Source organism: Coregonus lavaretus, assembly GCF_964263955.1.
Source record: "Coregonus lavaretus genome assembly, chromosome: 2".
NCBI classification, from domain to species: Eukaryota; Metazoa; Chordata; class Actinopteri; order Salmoniformes; family Salmonidae; genus Coregonus; species Coregonus lavaretus.
In genome coordinates, this window is record NC_139989.1 from 27237324 (window position 1) to 27260552 (window position 23229).

Below are 23229 nucleotides of genomic sequence, written 5' to 3' on the forward strand. Positions count from 1 at the left end.
TTTGCCACTGCACTTGAAGAATCTTTCAAAGTTCTTGAAATGTTCCGTATTGACTGACCTTCATGTCTTAAAGTAATGATGGACTGTCGTTTCTCTTTGCTTATTTGAGCTGTTCTTGCCATAATATGGACTTGGTAAAAGACCATCACCTATTACCAAATAGGGCTATACCCCCCCCCCCCCCCCCCCCACCTTGTCACAACACAACTGATTGGCTCAAACGCATTAAAAAGGAAAGAAATTCCACAAATTAACTTTTAAGCTGGCACACCTGTTATTTGAAATGCATTCCAGGTGACTACCTCATGAAGCTGGTTGAGAGAATGCCAAGAGTGTGCAAAGCAGTCATCAAGGCAAAGGGTGGCTATTTGAAGAATCTCAAATATAAAATATATTTTGATTTGTTTAACACTTATTTGGTTACTATATGATTCCTTATGTGGTATTTCATAGTTTTGATGTCTTCACTATTATTCTACAATGTAGAAAATAGTAAAAATAAAGAAAAACCCTTGAATGAGTAGGTGTTCTAAAACTTATGACCGGTAGTGTATGTAAAAAGACTTATAGAACTGAATGTCCTTCATGGTTAGAAAGATGAGTTTGGTAATCCGTTTAGCTGTCAATACAGAACAGATTTGAGCATTTATTTTTGTGGACTGCCTGTGACACAGACAGTTTCAAGCTCCAACAGCTGTCTCACACCTGACTGACATAGTGTAGCCTTCTCTCCAGACAGATCCTGCTGTCATTCATATCACTATTATGCCATATCCATCCCTGTCCATCAGCACGCTCCCTCTTAAAGGGGAGGTTGGAGAAGAATGTAATTGGTCTCTGAGAACATTAAACACTTCAAAAGCATGAGTTATACTTAAATGGCCTAGGCCCTACAAAACTGGCTGCTGGCCGGATCCATGCCTAATCAGGCACTTTCCTTCCTCTCACTCTCCCTCCTAATTTTCTCCCTCCTAATTCTCTCTCTCTCTTTCTCTGCTCGTCCTCCGCTCTCTCTCCTCGTCTCTCTCTCTTTGTCCTCGTCCCTCTCTATCTCTTTCTCTCTCTCTCTAATAAACACCAGCTCTGTGGGAATAAACTGATGAAACATAATGCAAGTCTCAACCCTGTTCCTTTTAAGACGAACACACCTCTCCACACTCATCCTCCCTCGCTCTCTCTCTGTCCCCATTGCTTTTTTTCTCTGGAAAACAGTTGTCAGTACTCTAGGTCGGCGTAACCATTGAAAGCTGCAGCCACCCACTAATCTTTCCCTTACTCTGGCTGCCTGGCGCTCGCTCAAATTAAAGTCTTGACGTGGTTTTCACTCTGCTGCAGTCCCTCGCTCCCTCCCTCCATTTCCCCCCTCTTCCTGAATCATTCCTCCTGATTATATGGTATCACTGGCCCCTTGCTCACTGTCATTACTCATTTAGTTCTAAATGAATATCCACTGTAGCACCGCCGCAGCCCTTGGAGTAAAACATTGCCTTACCCACCACCTCAGCGAAGAGGCAGGATGATTCTATGTACCAAGAAGAGGGAAAAAAAGGTATTGAAATGGGATTTGTTCCATTACTGATTCATTATAGACTGTAATCTCTGTTCAGTTCAGAGTGAACGGGCAGGGAGGAGTGGAAAGAAGAGGAAAGGAGAATACTAGGAGGTATCCACTAATATATAGTCAGTGGAGGTACCTAATACACTGATCTCATGAAACGCAGGTTTAACTGACCTGCCTTATGAAAATATACAGGGTTCTTTCCACTTGGTAAGATTAGTGTGTTATTAGGCATGGCATGTGCTCACGTCATATGGTCGATACACAGTATGATGATGTCGTTTTAGTAAATTCCTTCTGTCTGGTCACTGCCATTCACCTAATAGCTCTTCTGCAATGGGCCATGCGTTTCCCCTGAAGATGAGTCTCAATAAAACATTTGAATGCCCTGACTCAGGATAATAGCTACAGCAGGAGTCATGGGCACTTGTGAGCACATACTAATTTCCTGTAGGGCTTAAGTCATGAGATGCTCAGTCAGTAAGTTAAGACACCCTGGAAGAACAGGAAAGGAAAGGGTAACCGACGGAGGGAAAGGGCACTGGGAAAGTTGTGTGGTGGATCCTCAGGGACTGACTCTGTGATAATACTGAACTCAAGTTAAGTAAAGCATCCCAAGCATAGATATACACAGCATAGATAATATATATATATTTTTTTTTTTTGTCATTTAGCAGACGCTCTTATCCAGAGCGACTTACAGGAGCAATTAGGGTTAAGTGCCTTGCTTAAGTGCACATCGACAGAATTTTCACCTAGTCGGCTCGGGGATTAGAACCAGCGACCTTTCGGTTACTGGCACAACGCTCTTACCCACTAAGCTACCTACCGCCCTGTATATATACCTCACATTCATCCCAGATCCCACTGGCTTGCATCCTGTTGTTTCAAGATTATTTTAACAGACTGGATCTATCACTCACTCTCTGTTGTGCAACTGCTTATCTCAGAGACATGTTGGCTCCCCCTCTCCTTCCCCGATAGAGGACACCTAGTAGGGGCAGGATGCACGGCCACAGGAAGTAGGGGTCAAAGGTGAGTCCAGCTCACCCAGGACAGGAAATGCTGATGTGGTCTTGTATAGTTAGGCTCATGGGACACCTCTGTATCAGGTTGCAGAGATAGTGTGTGGGTGGTCTGATGATTCTGGCCTTCTAGCGTAAGCTAGGATTTAACTCTTTATTTAAGCACAACAAGGAAAGAGGGTTTTTATATCAAGGATCAAGGCTGTTTAACAGTATGTATAGTCGCTATTCACGTCATAAACAAGTAGTCCCTGAACAGCGGCCACCATTGGGGAAAACAATTGCCATTCCCGATCTGCACCCATACAGCATAGCATAGATTTACGTAGTTATTACTTCTAAACATACGCTTAGGGTTCTCATATGCTTTTTTGGGTTCTCATACGCTTACAATGTCGCTAAGATTATATTTGGTTGCAATTTTTGGGGGGCAAAATACCTATTTTGGATGCAGTAGTTGTTAGCTAAAATGCTAATGCTCATTGACATAGGCTGTAGCAAAGTTAGTCGAAGGACATTTTTACTGGTTGAAATTTAAGTGTTTTTTAAGTATAATGCAGTTGATGACACAAGCATTATATTAAGCAGGACATTCATACGAGCCTTACAATCCAATTATAATCCAAAAGTAGTGTGAAAGGCACTCATAAGCAACATGTAAATGGAGGCTTTATTTGCTGGCGGTATATGAGAACTCCCCCGCGGTGGGGCAATTTTTATACCGACTCAGACTATTACAACATTTGTTTTTTTATGAATCTTCTTTAGGGTCTAGTCAGTTAACTCCAGAACCTGTCCAGGTTTTCCACTCCTGCTTCAGTGAGTTCATGTCCATGTGTCATGTTTGGCCATGGTGAAACAGGCTGATAAACAGACTTTTCATAGACTGCCTGACTGGCTTTGACCCTTGTGGCCTTCAGCTCTTATTTACTGTAGCAGAGGTCTGAGAGAGATGGTGAATGGGGCCGTAACAACCACAGACCTGTAACACCTCAGCACCGACCGCCAGAGCAACCCTATCTCACACACACACTCTACATTCAGTCTCCCGGGGTAGGTTTGTTGGAGATGTAGGCTGTTACATCGTTCTGAGACCCGGAGTGAGGCAGGGATCAGGTAACTAGTGGAATGTAGATACAGAAAACAGCAACGTGTGTGACTGTTGAAACAGGTTGTTATTTAGCTGCTTAACGTTATTAAAAGAAAGTGGAACTGCAAGAAAAAGAAAATCGTACAAATCTAGCTCAATGGTGAAAAACTGTTAAGACGTTTCTGAATGGTTGAGAGAGAGAGCGATAGAGGGAGGGATCCACTGAGGTCATGGGAAGTAATGCTGTGGCTTAATGTGAGGGTTCAGTAGGAGGCACTCATCTGTTTCTCCCCCTTCCATCCTATAGTGAGGATGGATATAATCCTGCAGTCAGACTTTCTCAGCACCTGGTGATTAGATCTCTCTGTGTCTCTCTCTGTGCCACTCTCTTTTTTTCACTCTCTCTATTTCACACTCACTTTCACTGTGAGGCAGTGGGATGTAGATGGTTCGGCTAAAAGTGTTTAATAACCATGGTAACCAGTAACTGTGTGTGTGTGTACCGTGTGGTTGGCGTGGGGATGTGTGTTCTGTGTGTTCCGTGTAGTGGAACCGTCCATTTTTCACCTTGTCTCATCGCTGTTAAAGTGCACAGGAGAGAGCTAGGAGTGAGCCAGGAGAGAGCCAGCCAAGGGCTGGGCCCTGTTAAGTAGGAGGGCTGTTGGAATTTACTGGGCCTGCCTGCCTGAGTCACTGAGCGTACAAGCTCCCCTCTGACACAGCAACACACAGCTGGATCTTACTGTCACAGCCCTTTACACACACAGAAAAACCTCAACACTAAAGAAACTAACAGGATAATTAAATTCCCCCAGCCTGAAACATCTGCTCAGTAAATACAAGTTGTCTGTCTTTAGGGAGGTAAACATTGTCGATAGATGTTTTATCATCATCCTTTCTCAATTCCTGTAAAAGAGAATGTGTTCTTACTCTGTCAACCTACCTGGTAAAATAAGGGTTAGTAATAATGATAATAACTAGGTGTATTTCTTTATTGTTTTAACTGCTGACACACTATACCCTGTTGTGTACGTGCTTCAGGAAGCCAAGCCGAGCAGAGAGACGGAAGCATTCCACTTCCTAAATGTGTCCTCGGGTTACGCTGTTTCCTACAGCCTTAGTTAGCTCCTTAATTAGCCCTCATTAGTGGAGGAACAGCAGCTAATGTGATGTGGAGGAGAGAATATGCTCCCTGATAACGGATCTCATTTACTGGGGTATTAGGATATTAGTCCCCACAATGGCCAGGTTGTTCTTTGTTATCCAGAGAGGTTGATCTAGGCCTAGGGTTTGAGGAGGCAGAGAGGCTTTTATGTTTGTGAAGTCTATTGGATGGGGATTGGTTGATTCTGGGGATACATTAGATGTACTAACTCACCTAGGTGGAGGTCACAGTTATAATTAAGCATCCTATTTGTTAAAGAGAAGTAACATGATAAGATTATGTATTACAATGGTGATGTTTTATAACAATGGAGAGGATCTTTGATGTCCTTTTCTCATGTTCTAAATAGTTGCATGTCCCTGTGTTTCAGTGAGGGAGGAGTGTGGTTCTGATGGGGAGGATGACGGCAGTACAGATGCTCTGGTGGAGGAGATACTGCAGCAGGGAGACACGACCATCATTTACCCAGAAGCCCCTGAGGACGAGCCACGACAGGGGACTCCTGAGGCCAGCGGACATGACGAGAATGGTACAAAGACACACACACACCTCACCTGCAGACCTTTCTCACACACAAACACACACACAACATACACACACATACCTCAAACCATCGGTCGTCTGCTTAGTACAGGATCAAAGTACCAGTTTTCATTAAATAGTGTCACTGATTGGCCATAGATTCCACTCACTGAGTCAAGCTCAGCGCAGAGCAGGGATAGCACACAGCCCACAAAAAATACTTTGTACCTTGACACCCCCCCCATCCCCTACAGGTGTTATGCCGCCAGGCAACACCTTGATTTGTTGTTCTGGCTTCCGTCTCTCCCTCTAAAGGTGTTAACTCCCCCCACATTAACACACACGCGCACGTACGCACACACATAGAGCTGTGAATGGACACACACTGGGCTTTTATGGCCTAAGGGATTTTGGCTGTTACCTGTCAACCCCAGAGCGTTTGAAAACAGCAAACAGCAACACCTGAGCAAATGTCTCACATCTGTGTCAGTGATGATTCACTAGTACCTGGGTGAAAATGTGTGTGTGTGTGTGTGTGTGTGCGTGCGTGCGAGACATAATGTGTGGTCAGGAGGGAGGCTTAATACATCACCTGTTAACAGGTAATACTTTACCTGTGTGGGACCCACTGGAGCAGAAAACAACCCTGGGGAACTGGAGCTAGGTTTGCATTATGTCTCCTCACCATGTTCTACTGTGTTTCCAGCAGGCTTTTATTGAATGTCTGGGCTTTCATTTGAAACCAGTGGGTGTTTTTTGTTGTTGTTGAAAGATATACAGTGGGGAGAACAAGTATTTGATACACTGCCGATTTTGCAGGTTTTCCTACTTACAAAGCATGTAGAGGTCTGTAATTTTTATCATATGTACACTTCAACTGTGAGAGACGGAATCTAAAACAAAAATCCTGAAAATCACATTGTATGATTTTTAAGTAATTCATTTGCATATTATTGCATGACATAAGTATTTGATACATCAGAAAAGCAGAACTTAATATTTGGTACAGAAACCTTTGTTTGCAATTACAGAGATCATACGTTTCCTGTAGGTCTTGACCAGGTTTGCACACACTGCAGCAGGGATTTTGGCCAACTCCTCCATACAGACCTTCTCCAGATCCTTCAGGTTTCGGGGCTGTCGCTGGGCAATACAGACTTTCAGCTCCCTCCAAAGATTTTCTAATGGGTTCAGGTCTGGAGACTGGCTAGGCCACTCCAGGACCTTGAGATGCTTCTTACGGTGCCACTCCTTAGTTGCCCTGGCTGTGTGTTTCGGGTCGTTGTCATGCTGGAAGACCCAGCCACGACCCATCTTCAATGCTCTTACTGAGGGAAGGAGGTTGTTGGCCAAGATCTTGCGATACATGGCCCCATCCATCCTCCCCTCAATACGGTGTCCCCTTTGCAGAAAAGCATCCCCAAAGAATTATGTTTCCACCTCCATGCTTCACGGTTGGGATGGTGTTCTTGGGGTTGTACTCATCCTTCTTCTTCCTCCAAACACGGCGAGTGGAGTTTAGACCAAAAAGCTCTATTTTTGTCTCATCAGACCACATGACCTTCTCCCATTCCTCCTCTGGATCATCCAGATGGTCATTGGCAAACTTCAGACGGGCCTGGACATGCGCTGGCTTGAACAGGGGGACCTTGCGTGCGCTGCAGGATTTTAATCCATGACGGCGTAGTGTGTTACTAATGATTTTCTTTGAGACTGTGGTCCCAGCTCTCTTCAGGTCATTGACCAGGTCCTGCCGTGTAGTTCTGGGCTGATCCCTCACCTTCCTCATGAATATTGATGCCCCACGAGGTGAGATCTTGCATGGAGCCCCAGACCGAGGGTGATTGACCGTCATCTTGAACTTCTTCCATTTTCTAATAATTGCGCCAACAGTTGTTGCCTTCTCAACAAGCTGCTTGCCTATTGTCCTGTAGCCCATCCCAGCCTTGTGCAGGTCTACAATTTTATCCCTGATGTCCTTACACAGCTCTCTGGTCTTGGCCATTGTGGAGAGGTTGGAGTCTGTTTGATTGAGTGTGTGGACAGGTGTATTTTATACAGGTAACGAGTTCAAACAGGTGCAGTTAATACAGGTAATGAGTGGAGAACAGGAGGGCTTCTTAAAGAAAAACTAACAGGTCTGTGAGAGCCGGAATTCTTACTGGTTGGTAGGTGATCAAATACTTATGTCATGCAATAAAATGCAAATTAATTACTTAAAAATCATACAATGTGATTTTCTGGATTTTTAGATTCCGTCTCTCACAGTTGAAGTGTACCTATGATCAAAATTACAGACCTCTACATGCTTTGTAAGTAGGAAAACCTGCAAAATCGCCAGTGTATCAAATACTTGTTCTCCCCACTGTAGGCTTAGAATTCCAATATTTTACTAATGTTTCTCATGTATACTAGTGCCGTTGATTGCACATTTACAACACCTGTTATGTTATTAATGAATAACCAACAGTATCTATCCAGCTCTATTGAATGCAAGTAAGAGTATATTGCATCTGTCATGTAGTTAGTGTGGAAACTGTGAGTCTTAATAGAGGATCGCTCAGTACCTGGTGAAATAGGTAAAACAACAGTCCAGAGCTCCTGTGTCTATCAATCATCCACATCAAATAACCCTTACTATCTATTGACCCTCTGATTACTCTACAGATTAGCCCCCTTTCCATACTACACACACACACACACAAGCGCGCACACACACACACTACCCCCTGTCTTTCACTCACACACACACACACACACACACACACACACACACACACACACGCTCACTCACGTGCTCCCTTCCTCTCGCTCTCTCTCCTCCCCCCCACCAGGCACTCCGGATGCATTCTCCCAGCTCCTCACCTGTCCCTACTGTGCCCGTGGCTACAAGCGCTACACATCCCTGAAGGAGCACATCAAGCTGCGCCACGAGAAGAGCGAGGACAACTTCAGCTGCTCCCAGTGCAGCTACACCTTCGCCTACCGCACTCAGCTGGAGAGACACATGACGGCCCACAAAGCTAGCAGAGACCAGGTACCTATCCATAACATAACACTAGATAGATACACAAAAATATCTGCTGTTTGTCAACTACTACGTGCAGCACTGTGTAGTGTATGAAGGTTATGTAGATAATGTGATGTGAACTTTGTGTCCAAAACACAGGAAGTGGGAAAGTAGGCGTATTCCCTCATAGCTTAATTTTGACCATTTCATATCCTAGGATTGGATTTTTGGGGGCCATTATCTAATATTACTCTTGAATAAATGTTTACTAGTACAAAATGAATTTATGTGTGACTGACCATCCCCTCCCCACTCTCTTCCTTCGTCTGACAGAGGCATGTGACGCAGTCGGGGGGCAACCGAAAATTCAAGTGCACTGAATGTGAAAAAGCTTTTAAGTACAAGCACCACCTGAAGGAGCACCTACGCATCCACAGCGGTGAGTGGACCCCTCAGTCACCATGGCAGCCCTGTGTGTGTGTGTGTGTGTGTGTGTTTGTGTTTGTGTTTGTTTGTGTGTTTGTGTATGTGTATTCTTTAATGTGGAAAAAGGGTTGGGGTAATTATAGAAGTTAGTTTCTATTCGCCACGCCATCCGCCCAGATGTTTCTGTTTCCATCAAACAAATATTTATGTTTAGTAACTCTGTGTATTTATGTGTCCTTGATTGAGTTTCATTGTGCTCTGTCCTAATGTGACATAATTGTGTTTGTGTTGGCACGCCGGCCAACAATTAAAGAGTATTTCCCAATGGTGCTATTACCTCAGCGTTTAAGCATTTTTGAAATGCATTAGACCCTTTTTCCCTGGGAGGTTTATTAATTCATTTCTGCTCCTAATGGAGGTATTGCGTGTGTGTGTATGTGTGTGTGTGTGTGTGTGTGTGTGTGTGTATGGTTCTGTGTCTGTCCCTACAGGAGAGAAGCCATACGAGTGCTCCAACTGTAAGAAGCGTTTCTCCCACTCGGGCTCCTACAGCTCCCACATTAGCAGTAAGAAGTGCATCGGTGTGATCTCAGCAGTCAACGGCCGCCCCCGGCCCGGCGCCAAGACCTCCCAGTGCTCATCCCCAGCCATGCCCGCCTCGCCCTCCTCCACCACAACACGCACCCAGATCCGGGACAAACCCTTGCAAGAACAACTACCCCTCAACCAGATCAAGAGCGAGCCAATGGACTACGAGTACAAGCCCATGGTAGTGTCTCCAGCAGCGGGGGCGACAGGAGTGAACGGTCATGGAGGAGGGGTGTTCAACGGGGGTGCGGCTGCCCCCCTGCAGGGCACGGTGCATGCGGTGATGCTCCCCACCATGGGTCTGGTCTCTCCCATCAGCATCAACCTGGCAGACCTACAGAACGTCTTGAAGGTGATTTGTAAATTTGTAATAGGACTAGAAATAGTACTCCTAATTTAATAATTTATTTGTAATTTAAGTACAGGAGAGACTGACTGCAGGAGAGACATTTTATAAGAAACATGAATGTGTTGAAAATGCCAAATTGTTTGCATAGTCAACTTACACACAGCCCTGACACACACACCCCACCAGATATGCCACCAGGGGTCTTTTCACAGTCCCCAAATCTAGAACAAATTCAAGAAAGTGTACAGTATTATATAGAGACATTATTGGATAGAACTCCGTTCCATCTCATATATCTCAAATGAACAGAAAACCTGGTTTAAAAAAACAGCAACACCTCACGGCACAACGCCTCTCCCCTATTTTATCTAGATATGTATTCATATGTAGGCTGTGTGTGCCTTTTTTAAAAATTGATGTAGTTCTGTCCTTGAGCTGTTCGTGTCTATTAATGTTCTGTATTATGTCATGTTTCATGTTTTGTGTGGACTCCAGGAAGAGTAGCTGCTGCTTTTGCAACAGCTAATGGGGATCCTAATAAAACACCAGAATAACAATACAACTTACAATTAATTAAATACTTGTAATGAGCTTGTTGTTGCTATTTGTACAATGATTTGTTAAACAATGAACAAACCATTATCATCTTCATTTTGAAGGTGGCGGTGGACGGTAACATGATCAGACAGATGTTGCAGAACAACGCCAAGGCAGCGGGGACCGGCATGGGGGCGACAGGCGTTCCTCACCAGCAGCTCATCTCAGCCATCAGTCTGCCCATCATGGGTCAGGATGGCAACGCCACCAAAATCATCATCAACTACAGCCTGGACCCCAGCCAGACCCAGACCCAGGCCCAGCTCCAGACCCAGACCCAGCTCACTGCCCAGAACCTGAAAAAGGAGCCCCAGACCCTGGCTACAACACCAGGCCAGGCCCAGGCCGCCACGGAGCCCTGCAGCAAGACCCAGCAGAAACTCCCAGAGGACCTGACAGTTAGCAGGCCCCCCAGGAGCAAAGAGGAGAAGATGGAAGAGGAGACTACTAAGACCTGTCTGCTCTGTAACGACTGCCCCGACGGTCTGGACGCGCTCCACACACTCAAGCACTGTAAGAAAGCCTCAGGCCTCAGGATCAATGGGGACAAATCAGAGTCTGCCATCGATTCGTTATTGTCCGAGGGGTTCGGGGGCCAGCCCAAGAACCTTCTGTCTCTCCTCAAGGCCTACTTCACCTTAAACGTTGAGCCCACCAAGGAGGAGCTCAGCAAGATCTCCGACTCAGTCAGCCTGCCTGCCGACGTAGTCAAGAAGTGGTTTGACAAGATGCAGAGCGGTCAGGTCTCACTAGGGGCCCCGACACCTCCGTCTGAGGAAGAAGGGCCCTTGTCTGAGTGTGATGGGGCCATAGTTGTGTCCCCTAAACTAAGATCAGAGCAGGACACAGAGGGCCCCACCCTGATGCAGTCCAGCCCAGCTGAGGCCACTCCGGCTGAGGTTAATGGCTCTGGGCGCTCCCCGGCCTCCCCCACACCACTAAACCTGACCACTGGGGGGCACGTCCCAACCAAACCATCCTCTTCAGACAGCACTGAGGGCCCCCTGGACCTGTCGCTACCAAAGCCCACCCGAGAGGAGACCTCTTACCAAGCCACTGTTTACTCCCATCAGGACAAACCCCTGAACTTGACGAAGACTTGCACAACCAAGAAAGAACTTCCGCTCTCTGCCGGCCACCAAGTGACTAGCCAACCCGTGTCCTTGTACACCGCCAGCCCAAAAAGTGCCAACCCCATCAGCATCATGACCACTCAGCTGCCCAGCGGGACCATCTATGCCATCACTGATCAGGGCAGCGCGGGCGTGCCCTGCCTCCGAGCACTCACCACCAATAACAACCAGACTATTCTCATCCCGCAGTTGGCCTACACCTATACCACTACAGCTACAGCCAGCAGCCCTGCAGGGACAGAGACACAGGAGAAGACCACACTGCAGATCAACGGCATCAAGGTTTGTTAATCAGTCGATCAATCAATCAATCAATCATTGAAATGTATTTATATAGCCCTTTTTCACAGCAGCAGTCACAAAGTGCTTTACAGTAACCCAGCTTAGAACCCTAAAGAGAAAGCAGCAGTTTACATTTACGTTACATTTTGGTCATTTACATAACAGATGCTCTTATTCAGTCAGTTGCAAGGAAAGCATCTGTTGTGTGTGTGTGTATGGCCTTAACTATGTGTGTTTGAATGTGTATGCCGGTTAGAGAAAATTAGCATGTTACATGGAAACAGTCTAGCATGATCGGTATTGCAGGTGCATTACTGAGAATCATGTTTTCTTGCTTAAGTCTCTCCTCTGGTATGTTGCTGCTTGTTACTCAATGACTAACTTCGCTCAGGTTTAGTGAGGGAGGAGGTGCTGGAAGAATGGGAAGTTCTGAGGTGTAATCATTCCTCCTATTTTTCATTCTACCCGTGTCTTATTTGTTTTGAGTGAAACAACAAGGCCCAGGACAGCTCCCTTCCTCAACACTTAGGAGTCAGTCTATTGCCCCTTTAGTGCTTCAATTCTCTTGGCTCTGTTCCACTGCAGCTCAGCCATACTGAGAAGGTTAAGCTCCATCTATTGAGCTGGGAACTCTCCCAGCTGAATGAGTTTCTCTCCTGTAGCTCTGGGTGGAGGCGGTGGTATTTTGGCACCGCCGTCTGTGTCTCCTGTGATGAACTGTTTTGTTTCAGCGCTGGGAGGAGGAGGAGAGGGGGAAAGGTGGACAGGACTCTAGTGAGAAGCCCTAGCTCTCCTCTCTTCTCGATCATTCTCTCTCTCATGCTCTCTCTCTCTCTCTTCCCTTCTCTCTCAGGGATGTAGGGATAAATAGTAGAAGGATATTAAATGGGTATTCGTGCTAGAGTATACTGCCAAACATTTCAAAATGTGAAATGACAAAGTATTAGTGTCAAAATGTTTTGACAATGCTATACAACAGAGGAAAATGGCCTAATACATTACTCTACATTATACAGAAAGTGCAGAATTCTGCCAGCAAACTCTAATTCAGTGGTGAAGTCAGAGCCAAGACACGTAATTAATCCATAATGATGGATAGATGTGTGAGAGCCATCACTCCCCGAGCACAGCACTGAGCTGCTGCTGCTGTCATCCAGCCAGAAGACATGAGGCAGCACTTACTGTAGAGACATATTGATCTGTAGGAATCTGTTTAAACGCCCAGCCTCCTGTCTCACCATTGATTTATTGTTGTTGTATTATGCTTTACTATTAAATGGATTGGCATAGAGCATGCCTTGTTAAAACCCCTAACTGTACATAAAGCTATTATATATCAGTTCCTTAATGATGCTGGTGCCTGCCGCACTTCCTCTCTCTCTCTGTGTCTCATTGCTGAATACTCGTCCCAAATGGCACCTTATTCCCTATATAGTGCACTACTTTTGATCAGAGCTGTCAAAAGGGAATAGGATGCCGTGCCATTTGCGACTCAGCCATATGCTCATGAAGGGTTTTTACTCACCATTGATGAGTCATGATGAGGGTGATGACTGGTTTTCAAGGCCAACACTCCAAGATGGGATGATGTCATCGTGATGGTATTTTTCACTCAGCCAATAAAAGAGTAACTGTGAAATTGTTATGGCGAGGTTATGGTTCCCTGAGAGCCATAGACAGGAAGTGGTATTAGTCAGCCTACCTACAGTACACCATCCCTTCCTGATACTCTATTTTTCTTGGGAAACAGAAAGACACACCAATGAACCACTTCCACTAAATCAGTTCTAAATCGCTTCCAGCTCCATATCACCTGTTTTGTATTATTGTCCTGCACATTTTGTTTGCTGTTTTAATCAGACAATGATACTACTTCTCCAGGCTTCTTCATAACTGTATTACTGTACTACTGTTACAATTGATACTTAAAAACAGTAGACATTTTAATACATACAGTTGAAGTCGGAAGGTTGGAGTCATTAAAACTCGTTTTTCAACCACTCCACACATTTCTTGTTAACAAACTATAGTTTTGGCAAGTCGTTTAGGACATCTACTTTGTGCATGACACAAGTAATTTTTCCAACAATTGTTTACAGACAGATTATTTGACTTATAATTCACTGTATCAAAATTCCAGTGGGTCAGAAGTTTACATACACTAAGTTGACTGTGCCTTTAAACAGCTCGGAAAATTCCATAAAATGATGTCATGGCTTTAGAAGCTTCTGATAGGCTAATTGACATCATTTTAGACAATTGGAGGTGTACCTGTGGATGTATTTCAAGAACTACCTTCAAACTCAGTGCCTCTTTGCTTGACATCATGGGAAAATCAAAAGAAATCAGCCAAGACCTCCGAAAAAATATTGTAGACCTCCACAAGTCTGGTTCATCCTTGGGAGCAATTTCCAAACGCCTGAAGGTACCACATTCATCTGTACAAACAATAGTACGCAAGTATAAACACCATGGGACCACACAGCCGTCATACCGCTCAGGAAGGAGACGCGTTCTGTCTCCTAGAGATGAACGTAATTTGGTGCGAAAAGTGCAAATCAATCCCAGAACAACAGCAAAGGACCTTGTGAAGATGCTGGAGGAAACAGGTACAAAAGTATCTATATCCACAGTAAAAATAGTCCTATATCGACATAACCTGAAAGGCCGTTCAGCAAGGAAGAAGCCACTGCTCCAAAAGCACCATAAAAAAGCCAGACTACGGTTTGCAACTGCACATAGGGACAAAGATCGTACTTTTTGGAGAAATGTCCTCTGGTCTGATGAAACAAAAATAGAACTGTTTGGCCATAATGACCATCGTTATGTTTGGAGGAAAAAGGGGAAAGCACGGGGGTGGCAGCATCATGCTGTGGGGGTGCTTTGCTGCAGGAGGGACTGGTGCACTTCACAAAATAGATGGCATCATGAGGAAGGACAATTATGTGGATATATTGAAGCAACATCTCAAGACATCAGTCAGGAAGTTAAAGCTTGGTCGCAAATGGGTCTTCCAAATGGACAATGATCCCAAGCATACTTCCAAAGTTGTGGCAAAATGGCTTAAGAACAACAAAGTCAAGGTATTGGAGTGGCCATCACAAAGCCCTGACCTCTATCCTATAGAACATTTGTGGGCAGAACTGAAAAAGTGTGTGCGAGCAAGGAGGCCTACAAACCTGACTCAGACACACCAGCTCTGTCAGGACGAATGGGCCACAATTCACCCAACTTATTGTGGGAAGCTTTTGGAAGGCTACCTGAAACGTTTGACCCAAGTTAAACAATTTAAAGCCAATGCTACCAAATACTAATTGAGTGTATGTAAACTTCTGACCCACTGGGAATGTGATGAAAGAAATAGAAGCTGAAATAAATCAGTCTCTCTACTATTATTCTGACATTTCACATTCTTAAAATGAAGTGGTGATCCTAACTGACCTAAGACAGGGAATTTTTACTAGGATTAAATGTCAGGAATTGTGAAAAACTGAGTTTAAATATATTTGGCTAAGGTGTATGTAAACTTCCAACTTCAACTGTATATCCACACAAATTACATATCTATGTTATTCCTTTCTATCCCCAGGAGGAGAGGCAGGACATCAGCTCAGAGTGTTATAATAATCACATGATTATGTCTTTCTAATACATTATATAACATACACACAGTTTATTAGGTACACCAATCTAGTACCGGGTCGGACCGCCTTTGCCTCCAGAACAGCCTGAATTCTTCAGGACATGGATTCTTAATTGGTATCAAGGGACCTAATGTGTGCCAGGAAAACATTCCCCACACCATTACAAAACCGTCACCAGCTTGTACCGTTGACACCAGGCAGGATGGGGCCATGGACTCATGCTGCTTACACCAAATCCTTACTCTGCCTTTAGCATGACGCATCAGGAACCGGGAGTCGTCCGACCAGGCAATGTTTTTCCACACCTCAATTGTCCAGTGTTGGTGATCGCGTGCCCACTTGAGCCGCTTCTTCTTGTTTTTAGCTGATAAGACCGGAACCCGGTGTGGTCGTCTGCTGCAATAGCCCATCCATGACAAGGACCGACGGGTTTTGCGTTCCGAGATGCCGTTCTGCACACGACTGTTTTACTGTGCCGTTATTCGCCTGTTTGTGGCCAGCCTGTTAGCTTGCATGATTCTTGGCATTCTCCTTCGACCTCTCATCAATGAGCTGTTTTTTCCCACAGGACTGCCGCTGACTGGAGGTTTTTGGTTTGTCGCATCATTCTCGGTAACCCTAGACACTGTCGTGCGTGGTAAGCCCAGGAGGTGAGCCGGTTGTGACATACTGGAATCGGCGCCTGGCACTGACAATCATACCATGCTCAAAGTTGCTTAGGTCACTCGTTTTGCCCATTCTAATGTTCAATCAAAGAGTAACTGAATGCCTGTCTGCCTGCTTTATATAGTAAGCCACAGCCACATGACTCACTGTCTGTAGGAGCGAACCATTTTCGTGAATGGGATGGTGTACCTAATAAACTGGCCACTGAGTTTATAATCACATGTACACTACCAGTCAAAAGTTTGGACACACCTACTCATTCAAGGGTTTTTCTTGTAGAAAAATAGTGAAGACATCGAAACTATGAAATAACACATATGGAATCATGTAGTAACCAATAAAGTGTTAAACAAATCAAAATATATTTTAGATTTATATTTTATATTTTAGATTCTTCAAATAGCCACCCTTTGCCTTGACGACAGCTTTGCACACTCTTGGCATTCTCTCAACCAGCTTCATGAGGTAGTCACCTGGAACACATTTCAATTAACAGGTGTGCCTTCTTAAAAGTTAATTTGTGGAATTTATTTTCTACTTAATGCATTTGAACCAATACGTTGTGTTGTGACAAGGTTGGGGGGTATACAGAAGATAGCCCTATTTGGTAAAAGACCATGTCCATATTATTGCAAGAACAGCTCAAATAAGCAAAGATAAATGACATCATTACTTTAAGACATGAAGGTCAGTCAATAGGTAAAATTTCAAGAACTTTGAAAGTTTTTTCAAGTGCAGTCGCAAAAACCACCAAGTGCTATGATGAAACTGGCTCTCATGAGGACCGCCACAGGAATGGAAGACCCAGAGTTACCTCTGCTGCAGAGGATAAGTTCATTAGAGTTACCAGCCTCAGAAAAGTTCAAGTCACAGACATATCTCAACATCAACTGTTCAGAGGGGACTGTGTGAATCAGGCCTTCATGGTCGAATTGCTGCAAATAAACCACTACTAAAGGACACCAAAAAGAAGAAGAGACCTGCTTGGGCCAAGAAACATGAGCAAGATTTTTGGTTCCAACCGCCGTGGTTTTGTGAGACGTGGTGTGGGTGAACGGATGATCTCCGCATGTGTATTTCCCCACCGTAAAGCATGGAGGAGGAGATGTTATGGTGTGGGGGTGCTTAACCAGCACGGCTACCACAGCATTCTGCAGCGATACGCCATCCCATCTGGTTTGGGCTTAGTAGGACTATTTGTTTTTCAACAAGACAATGACCCAACACACCTCCAGGCTGTGTAAGAGCTATTTTACCAAGAAGGAGAGTGATTGAGTGCTGCATCAGATGACCTGGCCTTCACAATCCCCCCGACCTCAACCCAATTGAGATGGTTTGGGATGAGTCGGACGGCAGAGTGATGGAAAAGCACCCAACAAGTGCTCAGCATATGTGGGAACTCCTTCAAGACTGTTGGAAAAGCATTCCAGGTGAAGCTGATTGAGAGAATGCCAGGAGTGTGCAAAGCTGTCATCAAGGCAAAGGGTGGCTACTTTGAAGAATCTAAAATATATTTTGATTTAACACTTTTTTGGTTACTACATGATTCCATATGTGTTATTTCATAGTTTTGATGTCTTCACTATTATTCTACAATGTAGAAAATAGTAAAAATAATGATAAACCCTTGAATGAGTAGGTGTGTCCAAACCTTTGACTGGTAGTGTATAAGGGCTGCGGGGGTGTGTGCTACGTGTCTGCTTATACTGTAATTAGAAGTATAACTATAAGAAATCTAAGATGTGTCAAATAAATTATATCCAGCTCAGGACAAGCTATGCATTTGGTTTGCTAACTTGCTAGCTAAGTGTCTAGATGTCAAGATCAAGCTTCTTGGTTATTTTGATTTGTTTAACACTTTTTTGGTTACTACATGATTCCATATGTGTTATTTCATAGTTTTGATGTCTTCACTATTATTCTACAATGTAGAAAATAGTAAAAATAATGATAAACCCTTGAATGAGTAGGTGTGTCCAAACCTTTGACTGGTAGTGTATAAGGGCTGCGGGGGTGTGTGCTACGTGTCTGCTTATACTGTAATTAGAAGTATAACTATAAGAAATCTAAGATGTGTCAAATAAATTATATCCAGCTCAGGACAAGCTATGCATTTGGTTTGCTAACTTGCTAGCTAAGTGTCTAGATGTCAAGATCAAGCTTCTTGGTTATTTTGATTTGTTTAACACTTTTTTGGTTACTACATGATTCCATATGTGTTATTTCATAGTTTTTATGTCTTCACTATTATTCTACAATGTAGAAAATAGTAAAAATAAAGAAAAACCCTTGAATGAGTAGGAGTGTCCAAACTTTTGACTGGTACTGTATTTATATTTCTTGTTCAGGAGGAGCGTCAGGACACCAGCTCAGAGGGCGTGTCTACCATAGAGGAGCAGAATGACTCAGACTCCACCCCTTCCAGGAAGAAAATGAGGAAGACGGAGAGTGGGATGTACGCCTGCGACCTGTGTGACAAGATCTTCCAGAAGAGCAGCTCTCTGCTCCGACATAAATACGAACACACAGGTATGTCGGGGACTAGATCAATCAAACCTGGGTCATGTTCATTAGGGTGCAACCTAGCGAATCACTTTGCAACTGAAAATGAAAGTGAGTGTTTGTTATTGGTTAAGTTTAGATAGTACCTCCCCATTTCAAACTGTTTTCTTACATTTCGTACCTACTGATTATCAGCCTTACTGCACCTCCCCAGAGAGACCTCAGGGAAACATGAGGCAAAGTGAAACTGAAGGGGGTAATTTCAGAAATCACACACTGACTGACTGCAGTGTTGTTATTACTATTATATATTGCAGAAGGGTGGAGGACACCTCCAATACACATACACACAATATTGGGTAGCTATTATCCAATACACACACAAACACATACACAGACTCACTCAAACACACACACGCTGTAAGGCCTGGGAATTGCTTTCTGCCAAGCTCCCCCTGCCAACCACATTACCTTCCCATATGAAATGTTAGAGGGATGTTGCAAAAGAGCTCTGTTAGTAATTTTACATGAGAACATGGGTAGTGTTGTGGCCAAGCACAGGTCAACCCACTCTGAGTTCTGTCTTTATGACTTTGATACCTGGCGTAGAATCGCCATTTTACATCCAAGTGACTTCACTTAGCCTGGAACTACCCGTTCCTCTCGTTGGTGTAACGTTCAGCCTTCAACCCTGAAGCATTTCTGGTCGGATTGCTCTTTTGTTTTGTGTTGTTTTAAGATATTTCCCATGGATACGTGAAGATAAATAATATAGGTTTCACCGACCTTTGGCGCTATAATCAAAACCGTTTCACAAGCACAACTGCCTGGGGAATTACAACAATTTGACAGGTATTTCTTAAGGAGAAGATTTCACTCAACAATAATCCTGTCCTGAATGTTTAATCAATTTTTGTCTGAGGTATCTTTTTATTTACTGTATATTTATTTTCTCCCGTGCTACAGGCAAGAGACCCCACGAGTGCGGCATCTGCAGGAAGGCCTTCAAACACAAGCACCACTTGATAGAACACATGCGTCTCCACTCCGGAGAGAAACCCTACCAGTGCGACAAGTGTGGCAAGCGCTTCTCTCACTCAGGCTCTTACTCCCAGCACATGAACCACCGCTACTCCTATTGCAAGAAGGAGGTGCAGGAAGGAGGTCAGGGAGGTGTAGAGGAGGAAGTTCTGGAGATGGAGAGCCCCGTTGGGTTGGGCCTGGGAGGGGAGCAGCAGGAGCAGTCAGACAGCAGGCCCACCTCCTCTCCTCCCTCCCACCTGGACTCTGACGAGCGAGGGAGCAGCACCAGGGAGGACGAGGAGGAGAGCGAGGAGGAGGACATGGAGACAGCGGCAGGGGAGGCGGTGGAGGGAGATCCGGACAGTGTTCTGGATATGGATGATATAAAAGTGGTGCGGATAGGAGATGAGGGAGGGGACGAGGAGGAAGAGGAGGAGGAGGGGGAGGGAGAGGGGGAAGACACTGTTCAGGAGGGGGGGGAGAATGAGGAAGAGGAAGAGCATGGAGTGAAGAGAGTTGTGGTAGGGGGTGAAGAGGAGGAAGAGGAAGGGGAGGGGATAGTGGGGGTTGAAGTAAAGGAAGAGCAGGAGGAAGAGGAGGTTACGGGGGAAAAGGCAGATACAAGGCAAAAAGAGGTGCAGGAGAACAGTGAGAAAGAGGAGGAACATGGAGGAGAGAAGGAGCAGGCTGAGAAGAAGGTGGAGGAGGAGCAGTCAGAGCAGGCTGAGGAGGAGGCGAAGGAGGAGACGATGGACACAGAGGAAAGAGTGACCTCAGAGGAGAAGGAAGAATCAGGGGAGGTCATGAAAGAGAATGAAGGTGAAACAAACGGGAACACTGTTTCAGAAGACGAGAACCAGACACCGACCAGAGAGAAAGGAGATACAAAATAAAACAGGGAGGAACCAGACCTGTGCTTCTTCCTCTATGAAATGCAAGGATCCTTTTTCTCCCCATGACGTTGGGGTAGAGGAGAGAAGAGAGCTAAAGTTTGGGTTGCTCTGACGGACGCTGCATTTCAGTTCACTACTGTGTATGAATCCAGGTGTGCCTGAAAAAATACTAGTGACTTTTTCCACAGAAGGAGAAACAATTTTCAGTGTTAGAAAATGAATTTGTAAAAATCAAAAACAAAGTTTAAAGACAAAAAATGCATTATACAGACTTTGTAAGCTAGAGCCGACACGTTTTAGATAATGTTTTATTACTAAAACCTTGGGTCATTTCTTTTTATCAGTGTTATCACTCTTATTGTAACCTTTAAAAAGCTGTACAGTTGGGAGAGATTTCTATACCTTTTTATTGCCAATGAACAAAAAAAAACAGTATTTTATTAAGTTGGAGGAAAAAAAGATCCTGTGCACTACAAGTGGCTTGGTTTACTTATGGCTATAACAGTTCTGTGTTGTCTACCCTTCAGTATTATCGCACTAGACCTACAGTATACAGCGTCAGCACGTTAGCTGATAATGTTAGCATACCTTTTGTTTGTTTTATATGGATTGTGAGCCTTAAAGATGAAAACTATTGTGAGGTGATGAGGGTTCAGCCATGATGATGTTCCAGTAGTTGATTATTACCTTATAGAAGAAGAAGACGTCAAGGGGAGTATCGAAGTAGGTACATATGTCAGAAATGATACAATGTTTTAAATGTTTTGTTCGTACGTTTGTTCATTTAATAAATCTGTTATCATCGTTACTGAATCAGATTATGCAGAAGAATAAAGAAAAACATTCATGATCTAGGCCTAGTAAGTAGGGATCATTTCACCCTTAAGCCCTGAACCCTATTCCCACTCCCAGCCTTATGCAAAAAAAATAATACATGATGCATATCAAAAGTGCCATTGCATACTGCTGTTTCTCCTTAACAGCTGTTGTCAGGTTGTTTCAAGGCCCAGATTTGATAGCAGCTCAAACATGTCAACTCGTTCAGCTGATATACTGTTGATTTTGGCTCATTACCACTAGTACTGTTATAGAAGATAGCATTACCATGAATTATCATTTATTATATATTTGAGATAAAAATCTGCCTCTTTTATAATCAGAGCAATCAATGACTAAAAGGACTTACAATGTACATGTTGTAACGGGACGATGAAACATGATTTTGAAGTATTCCCTGCCTTGAAATGTATCCTTTTCCCCAGTCCAGTTCCAGTGCACTTGTTTAACACTTGTGAAATGCTCTCTCTCTTCAGGTAACAAAAGTAGGCAAATATGATCCCAGAATGGTTATTGAGACACTATTTTTTAACTGTCAGTATTATTTTGTTGTTGGATGTTTTTTTGTATATGTTAAATGTGTGTACTGTATGTTTTCAGCAGTGTCAGTATTATTCCCATTCCCAATGATATGGGTTATCTGTTTAGTTATAGAAAACTTTTGTATTTATGTGTCTTATTTTTTATATTTCTTTATGGTTATTTATTACACAGTGTAGTGTACAATATTGTAGTTTGTATTAATACAATAATATATTTTAGTATGAAAATCATTTCAAAGGTAAAATGACTACAACAAAGCTGGAACATAAAAAAAGCTCTGGCATTTTGAAGTAAAATAAAATATACTACTATCTCAAGTTGTCACACACCCCACAAGCCTGAAATTGGAACATGTTACTTTCCTGCATCCATTCATTCTCATGTTAGTTTTTACCTTTTGCCCACTTTAATATGAAGCTACTGAAACTCTTTGAGAACTAACTGTATGTCTAATAGCATGAGTGTGCTGTTGTATTGAAGGAAGATCCTTAACCATGAATCTATCCTTTTGCCAAGCCAAAATAATATTGACCTTTTTTGTTTTATTTGTGCCAATTTGTTACTTTGTATGTTTACTGTGTCAAGGCCACAACCTCGTTTTATATGTCCGTTTTAATCCATGATCATTTTTATAGTGATAGTTTTTGCTTTTGTTTTTTTATGACTCCCCATCTCACAATAAAATACATCAACTACACACCCCTGGTTTAGTGATCAATTTCTTATATTTGCTTGCATAATAAAGCTTTAGGCCGGGATTCAATCCGATTGCACTTGTGGACAATGCGGCTTTTAAAGCTGGAATCCTTAATGATGAAACGTCCACGCCCGTTTGCGATATTGCAACAACAAAGAAGTTACTGCAAACAACAAACAGTTTTTTTGTGTTTTTTTTTTACCTCTGACATTATTGCACACGCCATAGAACAGCAGCATATGTACTGCATTTTTTTTACAACAATGCGCGACACTCCCCAGGTCTGCTTTGTCAATAAAATAAAAGCAATAACAACAGCCGTTGGGCGGACAGTGGCGCTGATTCCCCTACTGCGGATTCCATCTTTAAAGTTTGCAGAGATTGTATTCAAGGTAAACGCTGCAGATGTAATGTAAGGGTTGGTGTGAGGTGTGACCCAGGTGTGGTGCAGGATAGACAGTAGGCAGTAGGCAGAGATGGTGAAACAAGGATCTTTACAGGTGGTCCCGAAGCCAGGATACAAAATAACGGACTTTACACTAAAAAAGAAAGGTGGAGCAAATAAGTCTCCAAAAACAGGCTGACAGCCAAAATACGAAATAGTACCTATGACTGAAATAATAAAGAAACAGGGAGAACACTTCTCGAGTACCTGTACATACTTCTCCGATCAGACACT

The 23229-nt window shown here is 43.7% G+C and overlaps 1 protein-coding gene across 1 annotated transcript in view; it reads left to right on the forward strand.

The window, feature by feature from the left end:
- LOC311103020 (zinc finger E-box-binding homeobox 1-like) overlaps positions 1-22550 on the forward strand; it is a gene marked incomplete at its 5' end in the record, with an annotated part of 97922 nt that extends 75372 nt beyond the window's left edge. The window contains 7 exons of the mRNA XM_084144513.1: positions 5209-5367; positions 8195-8397; positions 8704-8809; positions 9288-9736; positions 10393-11745; positions 18404-18584; positions 19524-22550. Of these exons, the coding sequence (XP_084000639.1) occupies positions 5209-5367; positions 8195-8397; positions 8704-8809; positions 9288-9736; positions 10393-11745; positions 18404-18584; positions 19524-20473 (3401 nt within the window). The 3' untranslated portion in view covers positions 20474-22550. The remainder of the gene's footprint in view (positions 1-5208; positions 5368-8194; positions 8398-8703; positions 8810-9287; positions 9737-10392; positions 11746-18403; positions 18585-19523) is intronic.
- Between the last annotated feature and the right edge of the window lie 679 nt (positions 22551-23229).